Source organism: Simochromis diagramma, unplaced genomic scaffold, assembly GCF_900408965.1.
Source record: "Simochromis diagramma unplaced genomic scaffold, fSimDia1.1 OVJJ01000005.1, whole genome shotgun sequence".
NCBI classification, from domain to species: domain Eukaryota; kingdom Metazoa; phylum Chordata; class Actinopteri; order Cichliformes; family Cichlidae; genus Simochromis; species Simochromis diagramma.
This window is the reverse complement of record NW_024387097.1, coordinates 1127423-1151581: the sequence shown is the minus strand read 5'-3', so window position 1 is coordinate 1151581 and position 24159 is coordinate 1127423. Positions and strand designations below refer to the sequence as shown.

Here is a 24159-nt window from a genome sequence, read left to right as displayed (position 1 = left end):
TTTTTCCTTATGTGCCATTCTTATACTCAGTTGCAGTGAAGTTGCATGAGTATTTATAAAAATGTTTTAATCTAGTATTAGCATATTTGCAGAAGAATCTGAACAGTTCCTCTGACACTGCTGTAAATCCAGAGTTGCTCCTTGACCTTTGTAGTCAGACGTTACTTGTTCCCTTCTGTGAGCTGCAGAGCAAGATCACTGACCTGGTGCTGGGCGGGTTCATGGACTCGTGTAGAGATTCAGAAACGATCCACTATATCAAACCTAAACATTATTAGACCATCTGAAGGAGACGGAGCCTTTTGAGCGCTCTGTCTGCCTGCGTCACACAGTGCAGCAGTTTTGTAATTAAAGAGCAACATCTTTACAGGAACAGCGAAGCTGTTATTGCTGGATACTGGTCCAGGCTGATTTGTGATTGGATGCTCGTGTCTTCACGCCTCTGTTGCTTTGAGGTGCCAAGATTGTCATCTTTACAAATCAAAGTCATTTGGCCTGAGCTTTGAATATGTGAGTCGTATGTCTGTTTATTACGAGTACACACACGTATAAAAGAAAATCATGATTTTTGCTGTGGACTGTGACGACTCGTGCAGGATATCCATCCACCTAAATACCAGAATCCAAAGTGTGAATACGGCTGGACGACAGTATCAGCCAACACGTCGGATTTGATCACGTTTCTAAACAAGATTGGGAAAAGGATGCTGGGTGAGCGCCACTAACTTCTACCAACAGAGCGAGCAGCACACCGCACTGCAAATTCATTAAAGCACCTCCACAGAAACCAGCTGTGCTTCCAAAGAGAAAAACAGGAAGTAATTCAGCTGTAATTCAAGTCTATTCTTTTTCTCTACATTTAACAGAAAGTCTATTCAGGCATCAGGTGAATTCATCCTCAGTCTAACCAAAGAGGCATTTCTGCTCGGCGAACATAGATTTTCCATATTTGAACTATTGTGAATCACTTAATGTAAAATCATTTCCAGACGTGTCTCTAATGAATACTTGAAGATGAGTCAGAAAGAACAGGCAAGGTCAAAGGTCGAAGCGGCTACCACTGTTTCACTTTCATTAAAAAAAATGTAATTGACATTAAAAATGTATTTTTCAAAAAAGATTTCACTAAAGGGGCGGAGGAAACATCACAGTACTATCAAGAGATTTACAGCTGCTTAACAGCACAGGAATAACAAAGTCATGAAGTCACAAAGATAATTAGTAATAAGTCATTTCTTTTTTTATATATATAAACCCTTCAAATTCCCTCTGTGAGCAAAGGTACACAGAAAAACTGAGAATCTCTTTTTAGCACATCAGCAGAACAGTGTGAAGTTCATGAGAACATCCACTAATGTATTAGGAATTACTGAGACAAATGAGATTTATTTCCCCATTTCCATGTCTGGTGGAAATATCTCAAACAGCAGAAAGGTGTGCAGGCTCAGTGGAAACAAAACCTGAGAGTCAAACAGCTCACATCACAAGATCCCAGCAGCGTACGTTACAAACAAGCTTCATGGTCCACTGAACGTCTGAACCTCGACTATTTCAGATCTAAGTGTGAAAGGGTGAAATGTTGCAGTTAGTCACAGTTAGTGTGATAATTTAATGAAAGTCTTTTAGGTGGAAACACATTTAATCTTGTTTATTTGTAAATGTCACAGCAGCTTCTAGCTTGTGCAGAACAAACACTGATTCTGTGACAGCTCAAGTCTGGGGAGATAACTCGCATTTAATATTCTGCTCTCGCTCTTTCAAGCACAGCAAAGCAGACGAATAACTCTTCAACAAGTGACAGGTGTTCTGTCTCCCCGTTAAGAATGCCGACAGGTGTTGAGCTTGTCGGCGTTTGTATAACTGAGTCACTGTTGTAACTAACAGGAAAAGTGTCTGTTTCCTTTAAAGCCTGGAGTAACCTGTAGGACTTGTTCATCCTAATGAATAATAACACTCAGGTTTTTGTCTTTACTGTTTCACAAAGTGAAATAATCAAATCACTTGAATTATATTTATCTAATTAAACTCTGAGCTAATGCTGATTTGACTCTACTCTTTGGAAGAAGCGAGATTAAAGAGGAGAACGAGCACATCGAGGCCTGAAGACGCACTTATTTCTTCTCTGTAGATACAATCCAACAGGAAAGGAGGCAGCAGGAAACAATAAAATCCAAATTCATACTGTAACACACGAAAAATGAGCAGAGAGTCCACAGTGTGCAGGTGGTGCTGGCTCCTTTGTTGTTACTTGCTGCAGTTTCTAACTGTGGAGGCCTACGACTCAATCTTCAGATGATGTCTCCTGCTCATCATCTTCATCATCATCTTCCTTTCTGAGGAACATAGGTCGTTCTCTTCCTCTTGGTCGTGACAGCTGCTCAAATGCAGGAGAAAGACCATGGGAGGAGTCCCTGGAAATATGGGCAGCCAGGTCAGGAACATTGATGCAGATATCAGGGAGCAGGAAGTAAGTCCAGTCATTTTTGGTTTCAAGAACCATGACTTTTAACAAAGGTCTTCTGAGTAATGCATTACTTTTTTCTGAGTAATGACCCCAACACTGATCACAACAAAGAGGGCAAACACCTCCAACATGCACCAACATGTGACCACACAGCATGAAGTTCATTTGCATGAATGTAATGATGGTGAACAGTATCATCGGGGTGTTAGACCGCACATAACCTGATTATCAACTGAATCGATAAGTGATATCAATAATAATGATATTAATAATAATAATAAATAAATTCTTATCTGTACACATACCTAATCACAGTACTTTGTGTGCTGTACACTCATAATTCAAAACTCCCATTGCTGAAAAAAGAGCATTTTATTCGACATATTAAAAACAAAAAACACAGAACAAAAGAAAAGTTAACATAATAATAATAATAATAATAATAATAATAATAATATAATAATAAAATAATAATAATAATAATAAAATAATAATATAATAATAATTAATAATAAAATACTATAATATAATAAAATATAATAAAATAATAAAAAATAATAATAATAATAAAATATAATAATATATAATAATAATAATAAAATAATAATAATAATAAAATAATAATAATAATAATAATAATAAAATAATAATAATAATAATAATAAAATAATAATAATAATAATAAAATAATAATAATAATAATAATAAAATAATAATAATAATAATAATAATAATAATAATAATAATAATAATAATAATATATAAACCAAGTGCAGAGGACACCTTATGGCACTAACTTCATGAACTCTTCGTGGAGATGATCCTCTGCGATGTCCTGGCAGCCCCCCTGAGAGCAGCGAGAGTGGAGACTTGGTGTTGTGGGTGGAGTAAGATGACTCGAGCAGAGCGTGTGTTTAGTCCACGCCCCTCCTTTTGTACCCAGTGATGTGTTTCCACCCTTCCACATGTTTCTGGGATCAGTGTAGTAAAAATCAAAATAACCGTGTAGCACATGTTTCCGGTTTGTGCATTTCCTTGTTGCTTTCATTCCCACCGGATCTCCGGGTGTAAAGATTAAGTCGACTGTGTTTCCTCTATTTCTTTGTATTTGACGGAGATGTTTTAAGAAATTTGTTGAGTGGACATAATGCCCCACATGTGTAATCGCACATTGCTCGCCTGGTTACACCAGGTTAGCTACAGACCATACAAAGGAGTAGTAGGGCCACATTAAGAAAAAACAATATCATTTTAAGATAAAACTCGAAATTATTTCAAAGAAAAAAGATATAGTTGTCATTTCAAGACAAACAGCTGGACCCTCTGAGTGACATCATGCTCCAGGCTCGGTTTAACAAGGATTTAAAGGATTTCTCTTTTTGCACACAAACATTGTGACGATGAGTATAAAAACATGTGATTCTGCATAAAGTGATATCGGACTTTAGACGCGTTTGATGTCAGCGGCAGGTGAAGGCAGTGCAGCGTGCTTGCGTCATAGCCTGGCGTCGTTCTGCCACAGCTGAGCCTCAGCAGCAGCAGGGACTGCTGTCCGGTAGGAGCAGGGCCGGAGGAAAAATGCAGACATCCTGCGGAAAACACGCAGAGCAGCGTCCCGACGACACTCGCTGATCCTCGTGTCTTCGCCGTTTTTCGTTATTGCTTTGTCTTCTTGCGTCCCTCTCCTCTCTAAACACCGGAGGATGGGGGAATGATCAGTGCCGCCACCATCTCCCCGTCCTCCGCCTTCGTCTGGTGTCTGTGCCCAGGATGAGGGCTCGTCTGCTCGGACACACGGTGGTGTTCGTTGCCCTTTTGGCGCTGAGAAGCTGCCTGGCAGGTAAGGAGACACATTTGGAGGCTTTATGAAACCGCGCCGGGCCTCCGGCACTGCGCACCATCACCCTGGGAACAGTTCTTATTGTGGAGGTGCTCTCTACAGAAATCCGTCTATGAGGATGATATCTAATGGGCATATGTTAGCCCAGTGAATATATGAAGCCAGTTACTGTGTTTGCTCCATTCAGTGTGTATATTGCTGTGTATATTATGGGATTTCAGTCTAAAGTGATTTGATGTTGTCAGCCTGCAGGGACAGAGTGTTTATCCTAACGGGGATTGTCTGTTTTTTCCTGCATATACTGATTTATTTGAAGATGACTCAGATGGCACTGAGTCAGTAACAGCTGCCATATGAAAAAGAAGTTAAAGGTGACGCTACAGCATAGCTTGTAATGGTTGCATCATGCTGGTCGTCACTGAGTCTTTCGTTTCCAGGGTTAAGATGTGCACATATGTTTGCTGGGCTGTAGTGCATGCATGTCAGCGCAGTGCAGACAGTGGGGGTGGTACTACAGTAGTTCTGGGGTATTCTCACCCTGTGATGTGTGGTGTTGTGTCAGGCTGGAAGACCACAACTGCACAGATCCTATTAGGCAGCGAAGAGGAAGAATATGTTTTCCAGGTGTTGTTCCACATGCATTTGTTAGCAAATCTGTTATCTAAACAGAGTTTGTTTGCTGTGGCCTGGAGGTTCTCAGGAGCACATTCCTGATGTCACAGCTGAAGAGCTCCCTGTCACAGACGTCAGCGGCCACGTAGAGTCATGCTGATGACACAGGTCTGAAGTTCCAGTTCCTTTTATAGCTCATATCTATAGATCTGTGATGCTTTTAAAAACAATATACATCATTTAAAAAAACAGCTGTTTCTGTTTCCAGTGGTGGATTAACCCACATTTGGTGCTTTAGTTATTGTGTGTGGCAGAATGGGGGTGCATACAGAACTGATCCATAACATATCACAGTCTGTTCAGTGAAAGAACATGCCGCTCAGTTCACCGTGGTAGCCCACTGTCTAATACTTCATGGACAACAATGGTTTTATGGGCATTAATGGCCATTTGTAAATTAGCGCTTGCTGGATGCACAAACAACCTGAACGCCTAAAACGTGCCAGGGATCAGCTGGTGTTCTTATCATGTAGTATCTTTATTCAAACAAAGGTTCAAACGAGTGTTTGTCAGATGAATGAACTGTTAAGAATCTCGGTTCGTTCAGTTTAGACACGTCAGGCCCGTAGCGATGACTGCTGATGAGCTAAATCTAGACTCCTGTTCGGGGTGTTCGACCACAACCTGATTATGGACCGTGCTGTGTGATGGAGACCACAGCTGCTGTCTTATTTCTGTGCAATGTGCTTGGGTAACATATGGGCACTCTGCCTAATGAGTGGGCATTTACAAAGTGATTTTTGAATAATTAAAGGTTTTCAAGTAAATGTTTAAGTCTCCGTAGCAGTTAATATTCCTAAAGAGGGATGTTTTTGCTGTACTGGAAATAAAAATGATAGAAATGTATTCATTTGCTTTTCATTGCCTGATTTATTTTAGCTTCGTTTTTGTTTGTTTGTTTTTTAGGTGTAACGTGTAAATCCACTAGACTGTGTTATGTTTAGCAAACTGTAACAGTCAGAAAACAAAATGTGAACTACCTTTGCACAACTTTATAGAAAGTCTGGCGATCCAATCTCATTATACACATGTGGAGCTGTTAATGCTTAATTAGGTCAATGCCAGTTTGATGCAAGCTGTTATAGTTAAAGACTGTTAAAGTAACGAGGAAATACACCAAGTATGCTGATCCCTCTAAAAAACCCTAAAATATTTTGGTGTGCTGTTTCTTTACTACCCAAAGAACATTTATTTGAGATTTGTAAGATTTTTATCAGAAGAATTCTTATTATATTTCTGTTTTATTTGTAACATATCACATTTTATTATATGTGTTTATTTCTATGTGTGTGTGATTATTAAATGGCCGCATACTCACATACATATTTATGTAAATGAGGGAAGGTAGTCAGGACTAATCTGATTACACTACCAGAAGGCAAGAGTGTAGACAGGAGTACAGCTACAAGGAATACAAAGAATTCCACAGGGAAATGGGAACCAACAGGCCAGGAAAGCCACAACACCAAACACCTGCACACGGTCACACAAGTCCTTAGGAACTGATTCAGTGGGAAGAACCAGGATCAGACAGAGGCTCAGGCAAGTCCCGAGGAGTCAGCTGAATGCTAAAAACAAGATCCGGGCTGTCAACACTGACGCCCTGCCTGTCGTCAGATACTCTTCATAACCAAGAGGCACCATCATGGAAGGGCTGGTCCCTGCACAGCATGTCCCACGGGCAGACAGAAGAAGTTATACTGAGAAATCCTACCAGTGGCTGGACTGAAAGACCGCACAGAGGAGCTAATCATGGCAGCACAAGCTCTGAGCACAAGATCCATAGAGGCTGGCGTCTATCACACCAGGCAAGACCCCAGGCTGTGTAAAGATGAGACAATCCAGCAGGGTGCATGGCATACATGGAGAGCCATAACATTACTGACTGGCATAGTAATACAGGAACATTTGTGCCGAGTATAGTCCTGGGATCAATTAGCCAGTGACTGACGAAGCCCCATGCCACCCTAAAATCATGGTTGTAAGTGTTAAGCTGACCATCTGTCTGTCCATCTGGCCTAGATACAGCAGGCTGCCCTGACTGGCTTTGGGTGCCCACCAAGTTTATTATGGTAGGTAACAGTTGGTGCTGTTCTCTGATCCCTGTTGGTCTGCAGGTGCACATTAAAAAAATGGTAAATGGTCTGTATTTGTATAGAGCTTTCCTGGTCCCTAAGGACCCCAAAGCGCTTTACACATCCAGTCATCCACCCATTCACACACACATTCACACACTGGTGATGGCAGCTACATTGTAGCCACAGCCACCCTGGGGCGCACTGACAGAGGCGAGGCTGCCGGACACTGGCGCCACCGGGCCCTCTGACCACCACCAGTAGGCAACGGGTGAAGTGTCTTGCCCGAGGACACAACGACCGAGACTGTCCAAGCCGGGGCTCGAACCGGCAACCTTCCGATTACAAGGCGAACTCCCAACTCTTGAATCAAGATCGTTTAAGTGTCTAAACGATCTTTGGGGACTCGGAATTCAGGAATAGAAACCAATATTATTGGCAAACAGAGCTGAAGTTCCTTTGTCTTTTAAGGAGACACACTTAGTTATTTTCATCTACGGTGTGTGAAGGTTTGTGGATTCATCACTGACGTCTGAACCTCAGACAAATAGTCAACACAGTCAGAACTATGTGGGACATCCACTCTTCCATTAAGGCCCTTTCTGAAACAGTAAATGTATCAACAGAAGTCCCAGATGTGTCTCTCAGGTGCTGTGTAATGTCTTTGCCAGATTGTTTTCCTACTTCTCTAGAATGTTACATTCAGATATAGTTCATCAGCTGCAGATAGCTGTTTAGGCTTGCCACTTTTTTCCATCTATTTATCCAATGTCCTCAGAATACTTAAGCGACTCTATGCCAAGATCTGGCAAATGTTAAGCTAGTGGAATACCTGACTTTAAAGTGCAATTCTTTTTATTTATCCAGAGGACAGCAATGTAACATTTCAAGTGTTGTGTACATTCCCACCTCTGCAAAGGATGCACCACATGATCAGTAAGCACAAAAACACACATTTGGACAGTGTTCGCATCATTCTAGGAGAATGTAATCACTGGAACGTTTGAAAAAGCACGCCAAAACTGTTACAGTAACATCAGGAAGGCATGCACTGAACCAAGCCTTTGGTAAATCTGACCATGTGACATGTCTGCTAAGATCTGCCTACATCAAACAGCTAAAGGCTAGCCTAGTCACAGTGAGAACTATTAATACCAGGACAGAAAGTGCACTGGTGCCACTGGTACTCATGTACTGGCCTGCTGTACCTGAATAGCAATAGAACCTACGCTTTTCCTGGATTACAGTTCTGTCTTCAACACAATCAGACCAGGAAAGTTGGACTTTCTAACCTCCAGAGCAGAGGTGTTCAGGATGGGAGGCAGGGTCTCCTCTGAGCTCACCGTCAGTCTCAGCCCTAAACTCTTCACCCTGTGCGTCCATGACTGTGTTGCCACCTAGCTTGACACTGGCAGGATCGAGTATGCTGATGACACGAGCATCCTGGGCCTCATAAAGCTGCCGGAGGAGTCCACTTACAGGCACGTCATCTAAAACATCACGGTCCAAACAGAGGAGAATGACGTCTTCAACATAGACAAAACATCTGAAATAAGCGTAAGATTTCAGGAAAAACGCAACTAAATAAAATAAAGAATAAACTGAACTCTGATCGTAGAAAATAATAACTGAAGTAAAACAAGTGCTTATGTGAAGAGGTGGTACAGGAGTGGACTGACACACGGCTGTGGGGGTCCCTGTGGTACCAACTCTATCATCAGAGACGGTTATCATCCAGGTCACAGCCTCCTCTGAACATCCAGCCTGAGCCGAGCAGAGTCTGGTGATATGCACGCAGCACGCTTTCCTGCCACATTATTCCTGATGGGAGAAACAAAATAAGGACAGACACGCACAATCTAATTTAGTTGGTGCAATACACATTTCAACATGCAATACATCTCTAAATGACAAAAAAAAGCCTGGAGAGCTATTGCTTGGGCAGATGTTCCAAAGACAGGAAGTGCAGTGGTACAGACCAGAACATCTGGTTTAACAAGCTGTACCACCACATCTGTTGTATCTGTCTGCTTGTTCATTACACACCGTTGTACAGTTGTGTACAATGTTGCTGTTTTTCCCCTAAACCTCTGACGAGAAAGCCTAATTTCTGCTATTGGACACCAAAGAAATGTCAACTTTCACAAATTATGCAAACATGCAAAACACTTTGCTGTGTCTCAAATCAAAGACATTTCTTCTGGCTTTTTTAAACTACAAAACAAACAACTGGACAGTCTGGGCAATGAGCTATTTTATACATTTAGTTCTTACAGTTTAAGTCCAAAGAGTTGTGCTGGCAGACTTCCTTCTTTGTCACAGCAGCTTTTTCTTCATCTCGTAGAAAAACAGTTAAACATGTGAGTTCTTTCACTGAAGATCAAAGTGGGCTGTATGTGGCCCACAGTGTAAAACGACTCTGACACCACTGGCTTAAAGCTCCTTTAAAACTTATCAGGCTAATTGTTAATTGGAAGGAATACACAAAGAGATGAAAGGGCTTCATTAAGACTTTGCTCAGTACTTTTTTATAAATATTTAGAAAATTAGCACCAAACTGAAGAGAATATCTTGTTTGATATATTTGTCCCTTAAAGACTTTTTCAAAAATATTAATAAAATGCTACAAACAGTGCTTAGCCTCGCACATAGAATATCCCAGAGTACTTTAGCTCAGCTCGTTCAGCTCCTGTGTGGGTTTGTGATGCATAAAGAAAAAAAGTTAGCAGCTTGTTTCCTGATCTGACAGAAACTTGTTCATTTGCAAACAGACGTGTAGTTTCTGTAGAAGTCTGTCAGGAAAAGACGCGTTTTTGGGCTCATTTGCTAATTTCATTTTCTGCTGAACACGATGAGATGAGCGTTTTGTAAGGTCCTCATTAGCATTCAGAAGTGTATAAAACAGGCTTCAGGACGGTCCTGCTTAATCACCTATTTGACAAGTTGGTACCATTGAGGGTCCAGTGTCACTTTCCTCCCCACTGCTGTCAGACTCCATAATAAAGACTTTAACTGATCAAGCACACACATCCATACATATGCAATAATACTAAGTGCAATAATCCTTTCTGTCATCGTTGTATTTTTTACTCAGTTGTATATAGTATTTGTATTTGTATTCTATTTTTATCTTATTGTATATTTATTTTATTTTATTCTACTGTATATAGTATTTTATTCTATTCTGTACAGTTGTGTACTGTATTTATTCTTATTGTATTCAAATTTTTGCCTCGTAACTTTTGCACTGTCCACTTCCTGCTGTGACAAAACAAATTTCCCACGTGTGGGACTAATAAAGGTTATCTTATCTTATCTTATCTTTGTTGGTTTCACTTACGGATCTCTGCTTGTCTGAGGAGACTTGCTGTCTTTTTTTGTTTTTACACTCAGTGTAATGTAGCACGGCTCAGTTACCGTCACAAGTCTGTCAGAGTAAGCTGTTCTCTGTTTCGACTAAGTGAATATTTGATAGAAATTCAAGCTGCTGGAGAAGAATATCATGTGTTTTTATGCCTCCATACTGGTGCTAACCAACAGAGGAGGCGTCACTCTGTTGGCATGTTAACACATGTCTAAGATCTAAAACATACATAATGAATTGTGTGCTGTTGTAATGATTCTGTCACTAATGGCCTGAGAGAGGATTTCACTGTAAATCCAGGGAGCAAAATGTGACCACTGAGATGCTGAAATAAAAACGTAATTAAAGTAAAATAAAAATTCAAAGTGTAAAATGAAAATAGAAACGTGAGACGTCTTCACTTCAGAGTATTTTGAAAAATAGTGCTGTGTCGTATGTTCATGTACAGGTTCTCCTCTGTGCCCTCGGAGTTTAGAATGTGCCCTGGCAGGAAGACACTTCTGCCGGCCTGGCAGCTCCCACTGTGGGCCTTGTCTGCGCCCCCTGGTGGAAAACTCCCGTGGACGCTGTGTGGTCAAGAGGAGACATGCTCCTCACACTCATTCTGTTAAAGGTAGGTGCTCCTACCTCATATTACTCACTCTTTTCACAGGATGACCAGAACGTTCTGTATTCACGCAATTAGATTCTGTATTCCAACTTTTAGTGCATATTAGTTCCTGCAGAACATGCATTAACTTTTTGTACAAGATCTTCCAACAGGTAACCTGAGAAATAGTAAATATGTGAGAAGTCATGGGAGTCATGTTTGACCAGGACGTGTCCTTCAACGCACATATTAAACAAATATGTAAGACTGCTTTCTTCCATTTGTGCAACATCTCTAAAGTTAGAAATATCCTGTCTCAGAGTGACGCTGAAAAACTAGTTCATGCATTTATTACTTCCAGGCTGGACGACTGTAATTCATTATTATCAGGAAGTCCTAAAAACTCACTGAAAAGCCTTCAGCTAATCCAAAATGCTGCAGCAAGAGTCCTGACAGGGACTAGAAAGAGAGAGCAGATTTCTCCTGTTTTGGCTTCCTGTTAAATCCAGAATTCAAAATCGTGCTCCTCACATACAAGGTCTTAAATAATCAGGCCCCATCTTATCTTAATGACCTTGTAGTACCATATCACCCTATTAGAGCACTTCGCTCTCGCTCTGCAGGCCTACTTGTTGTTCCTAGAGTATTTAAAAGTAGAATGGGAGGCAGAGCCTTCAGTTTTCAGGCCCCTCTTCTGTGGAACCAGCTTCCAGTTTGGATTCAGGAGACAGACACTATCTCTACTTTCAAGATTAGGCTTCAAACTTTCCTTTTTGCTAAAGCATATAGTTAGGGCTGGACCAGGTGACCCTGAATCCTCCCTTAGTTATGCTGCAATAGACATAGGCTGCCGGGGGATTCCCATGATGCACTGGGTGTTTCTTCTTCACTCACTATGTGTTAGTAGACCTCATACAATTCTGAAGAATTTCTCAGGTTTTGAACATTGAAACCAGTTTTTCCAGTAACAAAGTATTAAATCTCCAGTTCCTAATTGGTGGTGTGACTGGTGCACTGATGGTAATAGAGGGAATCTGAGTGTCTGTAACATCCATCATAATGGAGCTGCTAACTAAACGAGAGTTTGAGTGGTGTGCTGAGGAAGAGGAGATGAAATCCCTGAGAGTGGGATGATGACCAAACACTGCACAGACCAAAGTCACTCAGACTGTGTGTAGACGTGCAGGTTCGTTCACTCACTGCTGGACTGAGCCTGGCAGTTTCTGGGTTGAAAGTTGAAGTCCGTATTATAAGTGTGGTGTCAGTGACCAGAGAGTGAGGTGAAAAACAATGTAACAAAGATGGGTCATTAACATTTGCTCCATAATACTATACTTGTACAAGCTATGTACAGGATATGAACAGGATATAAATATGAAAAACTATACAGAATATGAAATAAATAACTTTACAGAATCTGAGATATACAGCTATACAGAAATGGGAACTATGCAAGTTGTAAACAGTTGTAGGATTAAAGATTATCGAATGTACAGAATGATTATTTACACAGAGCTATACAGTAGTGCAGTTAAGATAAGTGAGGGTGTAGATAGTTTCTACAGAGGCTATATAAAGTGCTGGTGGTTGTGAGTGGTGGTTCAGTCCATGTTATTATTGTGTGTTTGAGGGTACAGTTGTCCATTGTGTGTGTAGGTGGTTGTGGGTGTGTGTATGTTCAGTCCATGAGTTTAACGTGGGTCAGATGTCAGGGTCGTGAAGGAGGCAGAGTTCAGGAGTCTGACAGCTGTGGGGAAGAAGCTGTTCCGGTACCTGGTGGTCTTAGTCCGGAGGCTCCTGTGGCGCCTCCCAGAGGGCAGGAGGGTGAAGAGTCCATGCGATGGGTGACTGGGGTCTTTGATGATTTTCCCAGCCCTTTTCAGACACCGCTTCCTGTAGATGTCTTTTATGGCAGGAAGTGGTGCTCCGGCGATGCGCTGGGCAGTTTTCACGACCCTCTGCAACGCCTTCCGGTCCGAGGCAGAGCAGTTCCCGTACCAGACTGTTATACAGTTGGTCAGGATGCTCTCGATGGTGCAGCGATAGAAGTTCACCAGGATGTCTGAGGACAGGTGGTTCTTCCTCAGAGTCCTCAAGAAGAAGAGGCGCTGGTGAGCCTTCTTGACCAGCTTGGAGCAGTTGGTCGTCCAGGTGAGATTCTCGGAGATGTGGACTCCCAGGAACTTGAAGCTGCTCACACGCTCCACAGCCGTCCCCTTAATGTGGATGGGTGGATGTGGGTCAGCATTCCTCCTGTAGTCCACGATGAGCTCCTTGGTCTTCTCGGTGTTAAGCAGCAGGTTGTTTGTGTCGCACCACTCAGCCAGACGATCCACCTCTTCCCATACATACATGCATATATTGATTAAAGAAGTATTATTAATCTAACTTCTGGATCTGTTATATTGTTGCAAGTTGTGACGTTTGTCTCTCTGTTCATTAATATGGCCACACCTCTTTGGTAGAGTTGGAGAAGTGAGCGCGTACAGACGGTTTGGACAAATGAAGCTCCGCACTGGAAACACAACGACTGCCTGCAAACAACTCATTTAACCGATTAACAATTTCCTTAGAAGCAGTTCCACATGTTCCATGTTGTCATGTTTCAACTAACTCGTTGTTGCTGGATGTTCACTGAGGGGTGTGTGTGTGTGTGTGTGTGTGTGTGTGTGTGTGTGTGTGTGTGTGTGTGTGTGTGTGTGTGTGTGTGTGTGTGTGTGTGATGAAACATACTTCATAATGAGGGTGATGCCTCCCAGGAAAATGGCCCAGAAGACCCAGAGCATCTGCAGCCCTCCAACAGTACTGAAGACTCAAAGCCATACATCTCCATGACAACTGCGTGACCACTCCAGCAGAAGGAGGGAGGCCTCAGACTCAGTGAGCCCTCATGGTCAAAGGGCAAGAGCCCTAGAGAACCAGAGGTCAGCTCTCCTGGAGCACTGGCATGTCTCTCACACGGCACACATACAAACATACCGAAGATGCAGGAGCCCATTGCTCCTCCCACTCGTCACTGTTGGGAGTGATATGTTGGGTGCATGTGTTGGTGTATATGAGTGTAGGAGGTGCAAAGGCAGCTTATAACTGCAAACAACAGTGCTATTAAAACTGTGAAACTGTTCACCCTGTGTACATCAGCACAACTCTGGTCATACCACCTACTCCATACTGTGCTTGGATGTATAAGTAGGAGACAACACGGAGCAGTAGCTGATGATTTTGTGGTATGGGGTAAATATCCATACCACAAAGCTCACACACATACACGCCCCAAGTCCAGCACCCTGATCCATGAGAGGCCCATCCATGTGCAGTCTGTGTAAAGATGCACTCCCAGGGTGGTCGAGAATGGCCGACCTATCATCCTATTCCAGATACAGACGGACAAAATGACAGTGATGGTAGACAAACAGAAGAAGACGGCCGTACTGATCGATGCAGCGATACTGAATGACAGCAACATCAGGAAGAAGGAACAGAAGCTGGAGATGTACCAAGGGCTCAGAGAAGAGCTGGAGAAGATGTGGGTGAAGGTAACTGGTCCCAGTGGTAATTGGAGTACTTGGTACAATGACCCCCAATCAGAGATCTCTGTCCAGAAGAGCGCAGTCCTAGGAACAGCTAAGATACTGCTCGGTGGTGGACCTGAGCTTTAGTAAACAAATGTTTAGATGAAGATGGTAAGAATCCTGGTGTTGTGTTCCTCCAGATAAAGTGAGCCCATACCCTGAGCTCGATGAGGAGATTGACTTTCTCTCTGCAATCATCAGGGAACAGAGACCCGAGTCCTACAGCTCAGGTATTACACTCTTCTTCTTATCCATATTTGCTATGTGACAAAATTCCCTAATGAAGTAATAAATCCACACTCTTTACTTTCTGGTTTTAGCCCCATCCTCCCAGGAGATCACATCCAAGCAGTTTGAAGAGCATGGCTACACTCACAGAGCATCTTCTGTGGAACAGCCTCCTACTCAGAGTGTCCTGCTAACTAGCATCGCTTCACCCACCCCTAGAAACCACACTGCCGCTCTGAGCAGTCCCATCATCCTCCGCTACCCTCCTGACGACCATGTCTTCATCAGTAAGTCTTTCTGTCCTTGAGTTAGGACCCAGCTTAATTTCAAGAGAGCTATAGAGTCGTTTTGAATAATAGAACAGAAGACGTCACCTTACAGAGGCCGCTGTGAGGATTCAACTTAAACTACTTTTCACCACATGTGTGAAAAAAGTAATTGTGCAGTAAAATGGATAAAGCCGACGCCTCCTCCTGATCTCGCTGTATTTTAGTCTACCAACATTGTCCTGAGTGCTGTGGTGTGTACTTAACACACACACACACACACACTACAGGAGGTACCGTTTAACTAAACGAAATCGAGTTTGGGTTTATGTTCTGCTGCAAGAGGCCATGGTGTAAATCAGCGTCCCCAACCCCCGTTCCATGGACTGGTACCGGTCCGTGAGTCGTTTGGTACCGGGCTGGGAGAGCTGAGGCTCAGGAGGACGTTACTCTCAATGTTGTTGGCGCATTTCAGGAGGACGCTGCTGATACAGTTACACAATCACACGTTTAATATTATATTTACAAAACACCACAGTTTTTGTCTTGGTCGTTGTCATTTTGTTTTGTTTCTCTGCGACACCTTAAAGGTGTCCGTGAAAATATTGTCTGACATTAAACCGTCCGTGGAGCAAAAACGGTTGTGACTGCTGGTGTAAAAGTCTAAATCCAGTTGGACCATCATCATCCAGTAGAGCTCCAGAGAAATAGTTCTTGTCCCCTCCTCAAACTGACTTCCCTCTAGAATTGTGTGTAGCAGAAATGTACACCTGCATTAAAACCACAATCCTCACACATAACTTTTTAAATAAATCACTTTATCAACGTGAGACCTCATCAAAATGATCAAATATGCAATCATTTTCAGGATTTTAATCCTTTAAGTGCCAATTTAAATTTGAATTATAAGTTATTCATTAAAAAACACATAAAAAAACCTAATTATTTCCCATGTACTGAGCATTAAGGGGATGGGCCACAGGTGGGGCTTGGATATGTCAAATATTAGCCGGACGAGCCCCCAAACTGTTACGGATTCAAATATTGGGGATGGACACAAGAGGAAAAACCACAATAACAACACTGGTCCGGCCGGGTTAAGTCAAACGATGATTTTAATGAACACACGCGTGGGAGATGGACACCGTACGCAGACAGCATCAGATCTCAAAATGGTGGAGCATTGATCAACCTCTTATAGCCTCTAGTGGCCCCCACCTAATCATAAAAGCCTAAACATTCACATGCTTTCTCTCACACGGCGCCTAAGCTACGACCTTGGCTCCCTGTTTATCTGCTCCTGCTGAGATGGGGCAGAAAACTCCAGCATGCTCTCTTCTAATCAGACAAATAAGGCGATGACTTTCTGCGAACAGTATTTCTTATAACTCAGCAGTATAATGCATCATAAAACAATATCAATCATTCACAATAAATCAGCAGTCTAATATAATGCAAATCAGTTTAACTAATGCAAGAGTTATCAGCTTCTTCTAATTCAGGAGAATAATGCAAACTAAAACTACATAATAATTCACAATCTTTAATTAGGGGTCTAACATGGCATAAAATAATATTATAATCCCACACAACACAGCTCATTTGATTGCATTAGTATCGGTGTCAGATTTTAATTTTTGCACCCTCTGGACACCATTGTGCCAAAAATGGACACGCACAATATTTGCAATAAAATCTTCAAACAAGTGCACGCGTCATCGGTACCAACAGACATAATCATGTGACAAAAATACGTAAAACCAGAGGGGATGATGAGAATTCCCCAAAAGAGATGCTGACTTGGATTTGCTATGGTCGGTGTGGGAGGCACATGCACTCAAGCACACATAATCAACAATTCAGCCTCCAGCCAAGTTCATGGGTTGTCAAATACACAGTTGTCAATAACTCGTCAGTAACTCGTCCTGATGTTATCATGGCATGTGTATCGAGTCAAACGAAATCTAAGCCCCGCCTACTTTAAAATCTTGGGCCTGAACCTGAGTTTAATGCAGGACACGACAGAACTCAGACGTTGCTGTGATTAGTTCTGCCACACTGCATTACTGTTATCAATGTTGTTGTCTGTGCTGCTGCGGGAAACAGGCCTGACTCACTCACATCTATTTATTTTCAGCTGCTGTCCTTTCAGCTCTTCCCTCATTTCTCCAAGCTTTCACTAAAGGATCATGTCTTACTCTGATGTCTGCAGACCAGCAAACACTTCTATCATTCATGCTGTCTGTTGGTTTCTCCTCTCAGTCATGAGCAGCGTCGTCATTGTGGCAGGTTCCCTGGCACTGCTGGTAGCGTTGGCTTGCTGGGTCAGGTAAGCTTATTATTTTCTCTCTAAGGTGCTGCATAAACCAAAAGGTCCCCACTATCCCTCTCAGGAGTGGACAGGATGGCCTGCAGTTGCACTGTAGACGTATCCATCATCATTATTCTGTTAGAGATGCTAAATTGATTGGAACCATTTGATTTACAGTATTTCCATGTAATTTATTGTTTTTCTTATAAATCTTAAAAAGAGATGACAAAGAAACAGAGCTGTTCAATGTGCTCAGAGAGAGTTTTCCTTCCCTTTAGATTCAGACACCGACTGAGCCCTCCAGGCTTACACACACACTTCCTTAACCCAGTGTTTTTGGGTTTTTAGCTGTAAACTTTGCCCCACTCTGAGATCCTAAGCGCTCTAGAAGAGGCAGTCACATAGAAGCACACATTTTTATATTTTTCTGAATTGACTTTCCCTCACTAGTCTACCCATCCCTGCCAGTTCCAGGTTTCCCGGGAGTACGTTGTTGGAAACTGTGGACAGTCTTCCTTTCATTACACCACTACAGGATGGAGGTTTTTATGGTCTGAGAGTCATTTGGGTGACACACTACACATACTTATTACTGAGACGTGTTCTGTGAAGATTGATGGAGAAAAAAAATCTATTTTTAAATGAATCTGAAAGATAACAAAATATTGAAACATAGACAGTTTTCAGACCTGCGATGTACTCTGTGGTTTCTTAAGTCTTCTTCGTGGCTTGTTTGCATGTAAGTCACAGAGAGCTGAGCTGTTCCAACCATACTGGGAACAACAGAGTCAAGAGCTGCCTCTTGTTGTGAAATTCATAAGATAATGTGTTTTGAACGTTAACTGTCACTGTTAATGTGTTATAATACAACTTATCAGCTCTTTTCAGTCAGCGCCAAATGTTTCACTATGTGTGTTTGTTGTGTTTATTTTGTTTAATTGTTACAGGTTTCAGAAATATGTTCATATAAATCAGAAAGTGGACTACCCTTCATCTGGACTGATGAGCGCTCAGGCATTCGAGAATTTGGTGAGGAAACAATGTGACTAAATGTTTGGGAGAAAACACACTGAAAATACTTTTTTCAGTGTGTTTATTTGTCTCAGATCACCACTGCCTTCAATGCTGAGCGATGCAAGGATCTAAACTCTACCAGCAATGCTCCACATGCAGTTCATAATCTGAGTGCTGTTTAGTGAGCATAAATGTACACAATGTAAACCAAACACCCGAAACGCCTTAAACAAAAATCTTAACCTGATGAACAGTATAGAAACAGGAAACACAGGATCTGAGATATTTGGCCCTTCAGTTTCCACCTGCTGCTCACAGGAGCCTCGTCAGAAACGGCCCCGGTGAAAGAATTGTTCGCCAGAAGCAGCTCTTAACCCTTCAAAGTCCAACATCGAAGTAATCGCTGGAAAATTCAATTTTTGGAAAATGCTGTAATTATTTGAAGTTTATATTTTTATCATATTTGCTACATCAGACTTTTTTTCGCAATGTATCAAATTTATTCTAAAAGAAATCCAGCAAACTGATGATGTAGAAGCCTCGAAAACTCAAATATATTGCACTTGGCTTTAATGATTTAAATAAGGGAGAAAACAGTAAGGTAACAGTAACTACATAAAAACTAGGCTGAAAATCAGTGAATTCTAAAATGACGACTCTCAATGTAACACTTGTGGTTTAAGTCATCACCAGTGTGTGAGAGATACTGAGACCAGGAGAGGCACCTTCTGTGGGCATCTGTAAAAAGTCATGATGGAGGCTCTGGGAGGAATTGGGGAAAACTGATGGAATTATGAATTCAGAAAAGTACCATCAGATCTTTTCACTGTTAAAGAGACTCCCTGGTGGATGTCTGCCTTTGGTTCTTCTTCCTGGAAGCTGCTGTGCTCTGCTGTAGGTCCACTTGCCCTTCTTCTTCTTCTTCCTCCTTTCCTTCTAAGATTGTTCACTCTCGAGTCTGCCATCGTATTGTTGCTCCCTGGTAGTTGACAGTACACACACCGAGTGGATCTTGGAGTACAGACGATCCCAGTGCATTCTTCTTTGGCAAATCTCTCAAGCTCCTCTAGATTGGGTACTCTCCTGCTATGGATCGTGATCTTCATTTAATCCCACAGATGTTCAGTGTGATTAAAGTAAAATCTTTGTGCAGGCCAGTCAGGAATGTTCACTTGTTTCTTCTTCTGTTTTGGATTGTGTAGGAAGACAAAGTCATGATCCAGACCCATTTTTTGCTGGTGAATGATAAAGGTGTTCTTTAAAAATCTTTATAAATATATGCCTCTTTCTTCATGATTCCTTCTACCTTGACAATATTCCAGTTCCAGCAGAGTATCTGACAGCTAGGATGGTGTAGGTGTTGATTTCCGGGTTATGTTCTTCCCATTCAGCTGACTCTTCAGGAGTCTGACCCTCTGCAGGTATTTGGTGGTTGCAGGTTTCCCAGTGGCCTCTTCATGGTTTCCATTTGCCTGAGTAGCCGTCCTCAATGTCTATATGTTGCTTTCTGGTAGTTCGATCCCCTCAGTTCTGTCTACCTTTCCTCTCTTTGTTACCATCCGACTATAATACTCTAGTTCGAATGACATTCCCACGTCATTGTAGTACATTCTAGTGGTGTGGATCAGTGAGTCGATGTCTGGTTCACTCCTGCCATACAGCTTGATGTCATCCGTGTACAGGAGGTGGTTAACAACTGCTCCATTCTGTAGTCGGTACCCATAGGCAGTCTTGTTAATGATCTGGCTGAGGCCCATACAGAACAGTAGTGGGAGATTTACCAAGCCCCCTGAGCTTGGTAAATCTTGTGCTATTGGCTAAAGGTTGGCCTCTAGTGTTGTACGCCACATTCCTAACGAATTCCTGATGAAGATTCTTAAGGTTCTGTTCTTTCTGCAGTTGTAGGCATTCCGGGATCCATGTTTGGGGCACTGAGGGGATTACTTGTAGTCAACCCATAGTTAAGGTTTTGTCCCTCTGGTGTTTCTGCCAGTTCCTTCCTGGCACCCACTCATGTGTTGAGCCATGTGCCTGTTAATCTTAGCCGCTATGATGGAGCTTCCATGTGGTGCTGAGCCAAGTTATGGCCAGTAGTTGGACGGGACTGGTTCCTTCTGAGGGTCCTTGGAATCAGGACTGTCATGCCTTCAGTTATTGTAGGTGTGTCTCATCCATGGACACTCTGGAGTGCAGTTAGCTTCTATAGCCGGTAGGCGTGAATCATGTCAGCTTCTGGTTGCTGTCCAACTCTTCGGGCTTGAGACTCTTTCTTGCATGTCCACTACTGTGATGGTTACTTGTTCAGGAAGGAACCTTCTCATCTCCCCTCTACCCCTTGTTTACTTCCAGCTTGGGGACAAGAAGCTGGCCCACAGTGCCCAAATGTACCACTACCAGCACCAGAAGCAACAGATGCTCTCCCTGAGAAAGTGAGTCACCCTCCCTGCGCAGACATGTTCATCCTACCCTGGCATGTGTATCTCTATCCTGTCTCGCTGTTATCCTTGCTGAATATTTGTGTGTTCTCCGCAGACACAGGGTTGAGCCTAAAGTTCCTGAGTCTGCAGCCTCAACAGATGAGGAGAATGAGGATGGAGATTTCACAGTGTATGAGTGTCCTGGACTTGCACCAGTGAGTAAACGCTGCATTCTTATCTCCACATTCAGTAAAAGTTCAACTGTGTCCACTGTGTCATTGTGATGGTGTAATGCTGAGTCAGTGGAATCCATCAACAAGAAATAAGGATAACATTAAGGCATAATGTGGGTACAGATACAGCCACTGAACTGACAGGACAGTTGTGAGTGTGTGACAGATTCCTGACTGATTACAGCTGATGTTTGGCGGTAATGATATTCCCCGCCTGTGACGTGAACGATGCAACCATGAGTAGTAACGCCCCTAAACAGCATTTAGGAAAACTGATGGTGTGTATCCAAAAGCAGTGCGATGGTGCATCCATTTACACGCTGGCTCCACTGTATATTTATATCTTTTAAATTGGTTCAGGGATTCAGTAAACTCTGACACAACCGGCAGTTCTCACCATTTACACTTTCCCAGTAAGTTATCAGTCACAGTGGAAACGATCACAGTCATATCTGCTTATTTAAGTCGTCTGCCGCTAATCTTAGTGCATCGCTTTTGTGATGTTAAGACTCTGGTTCAAAAATGTTGTGCTGTGAAAGGGACGCTCCGAATCCAGGTGCATGTCCTGCAAATAAGTGTCCAACCTGCAGTATTTAACTAGTTAGCTAGTTAGGCAGCTGTGGGTGTAAAAACTCCATGTGCTGACAGGTAAGAGAGAATTAGAAGTTATTAGCGTTCAACCTGGTCCTAATGAGCGACTGTGCAAACAGCACCCACAGACAACACTTTGAGATATGAACATGGGAGAGTATTCACAGCTGATACTGATTTTATACATTTTCTGTATCATTTCCTGGGATTGTGCAATCAAACCATCATCATCATCATCATCATCATTGTCATACCCGTCAACCTGAATTTAAGGAATAAATCACACAAAAGTTATGGGAAACTACAGGAACTGTCTGAATAATGACAATGAATAAATAAACCCTTTAATAAGTATTTTAAAAATTATTATGTAGATTATGTCATTTTTATGTAGCTGTCTTAACAGCAGTTTTACTAATAATGTATAGATTGCATAATACACAGCGTGTAATCCAGAAGAAGGTTCATTCAGCACTCACTGTGGCCGGGTTTGTATTGTCTCCAACGCTGTTTCTGTGTGAAGAGCAGGAAGGTTTCTCAGAGATTCTCTATGCAACACTCGACCCTTTCAGCTGCTCTTTCAATCTTTCTGAACTCTGCAGAGTCAGAACAAAGACTTAGAGTCATGAGACGGAAAAGATGGAACACAAAACAAAAAATAAGAGCAAAGTAAGCGCAAAGATGTATGAGAAGCATAAGCAAACTAAGGAATAAACTGATGACATTTAACAATAACTGAACTTCCCAGGGCCAAGACAGGAAGTGTGTTAATCTAAGATCTTCCCCTCTGTCTCTTTCTTCTCCTTCAGACGGGGGAAATGGAGGTGAAGAACCCGTTGTTTGACGACTCCACCCTCTACCTGCAGAGATTCCACAAATGAACCTGGACACAGAGACGTTTCAGGCTCTAAATGCAGCACCTGTATGTACAAATATTTACACGTCAGTTTAATTGTTTCAGTGGACAGATCGGACGCATACCCTAAACAGCCAAACTACATTTGGTTTTTCCCGTTTTGTTTACATATTTCTTTACTGTTTATTACACACATATGCAACCATACGTGCTCAGCATTTATGAGCTCACTGATAGAACAGGCTTTGCTTTTATTTCAGCATTTTAAATGGATGTAATGTTGATATGAACACAACTCAGCTCAGCGACTTCTCTTGTGTGTTATGTACACATTGTTTTTCAGTTGATTTCCGTCTTGCTGACACCATGTCTACATGCATCTGCATTCTTACAGTTCATCCAAGAAATTTAAATATTAGACAAAGATAACACAAGTAAATTAAATGTATAACTGAAGGTGTTTGTGATTAAGAGGGGAAAAATCCATACCTGCACAGCCCTGTGTGATGAAGCGAGTGGGAATGTGGACTGACGAGACAAAGGTTGAACTTTCTGGAAGGTGTGTGTCCCATTGCATCTGGTGTGAAAGTAACACAGCATTTCAGAAATGGGACATCATACCAGCAGTGATATATGGTGCTGCTGGTGTGACAGTCTGGGTTGTTTTGCTGTCTCAGGACCAGAAGACTTGCTGTGGTAAATGCAAACATGAATTCTGCCAACGACCAAAACATCCTGAAGGAGAATGTCCGACTATCTGTTTGTGACCTCGAGCTGAAGCACATTTGGGTTCTGCAGCAGGACAATGATCCAAAGCACACCAGCAGGTCCTCCTCTGAATGGGTTAAGAAACACAAAATGAAGACTTTGGAGTGGCCGAGTCAAAGTCAAGACCTGAATCTGGTTGAGATACTGTGGCATGACCTAAAAAGGTGGTTCATCCTCGGAAGCTGTTCTGTGTGACTGAATTACAAGAATTGTGCAAAGAGGAGTGAGACACAACTCCCCGACAGAACTGCAACAGACAGTTATCACAAACTTCGGATTGCAGCGGCTTAACCAGTTGCACACACACACACACGCACGCACGCACGCACGCACGCACGCGCACACACGTATAATTTGAAAATTCTGTATGAACTCAGATGGTCTTGTGTATTTGGTCTACAGCTGACATTGTGTTTTCATGGTTTTGTGAGCTGTAAATAGTGGCTGATATGTACAGGAGCTATCTTACCTCTCAGTCAGTCAGTGTGGCAGGAGGTCCTGAGTACTGTGTCAAATGCACATCTGTGATTCGATTTCTTAATGTGAATTTGTATTTGTTGGGAAAAGACAATGTCATGCATAACACGTTAAACTTGATGCATTCGACTTTTGTACCCATTGTGACGAAAGCAGCGAGGAGCCACACCTTCACGTTCAACATCCCCGCCCAGTTTTACTTTGAAGAGGTCTCGACCTGCTGAGGCATCAACAAAAATATGAGAAAAAAAAAGGAAAATTACATGTAGCTGTGGACACGTCGCCATAAAAGAAACTTAAAATCAAAGAATCCGAACAAAAGAAACGACTGAGAATATTTTAAAAACGGCGCCGACCACAGTCCCCAGAAATATACAACTTAAAGCGTCGCAGAAACAGCGTTCCCTTTATGCATCAACAGT

At 42.3% G+C, this 24159-nt stretch overlaps 1 protein-coding gene across 1 annotated transcript; it reads left to right on the top strand.

Annotated features, from left to right (window-relative positions):
- The first annotated feature begins 3957 nt into the window (after positions 1–3957).
- On the top strand, positions 3958–23205 carry npdc1b (neural proliferation, differentiation and control, 1b). The gene is made up of 9 exons (XM_040046547.1): positions 3958–4304; positions 10864–11028; positions 14717–14806; positions 14897–15091; positions 17333–17399; positions 18329–18410; positions 20745–20824; positions 20928–21027; positions 22446–23205. Exons 1-9 carry the CDS (start codon positions 4235–4237, stop codon positions 22515–22517), a joined length of 921 nt encoding a protein of 306 aa, XP_039902481.1. The 5' UTR covers positions 3958–4234; the 3' UTR covers positions 22518–23205.
- The last annotated feature ends 954 nt before the right edge of the window (positions 23206–24159 follow it).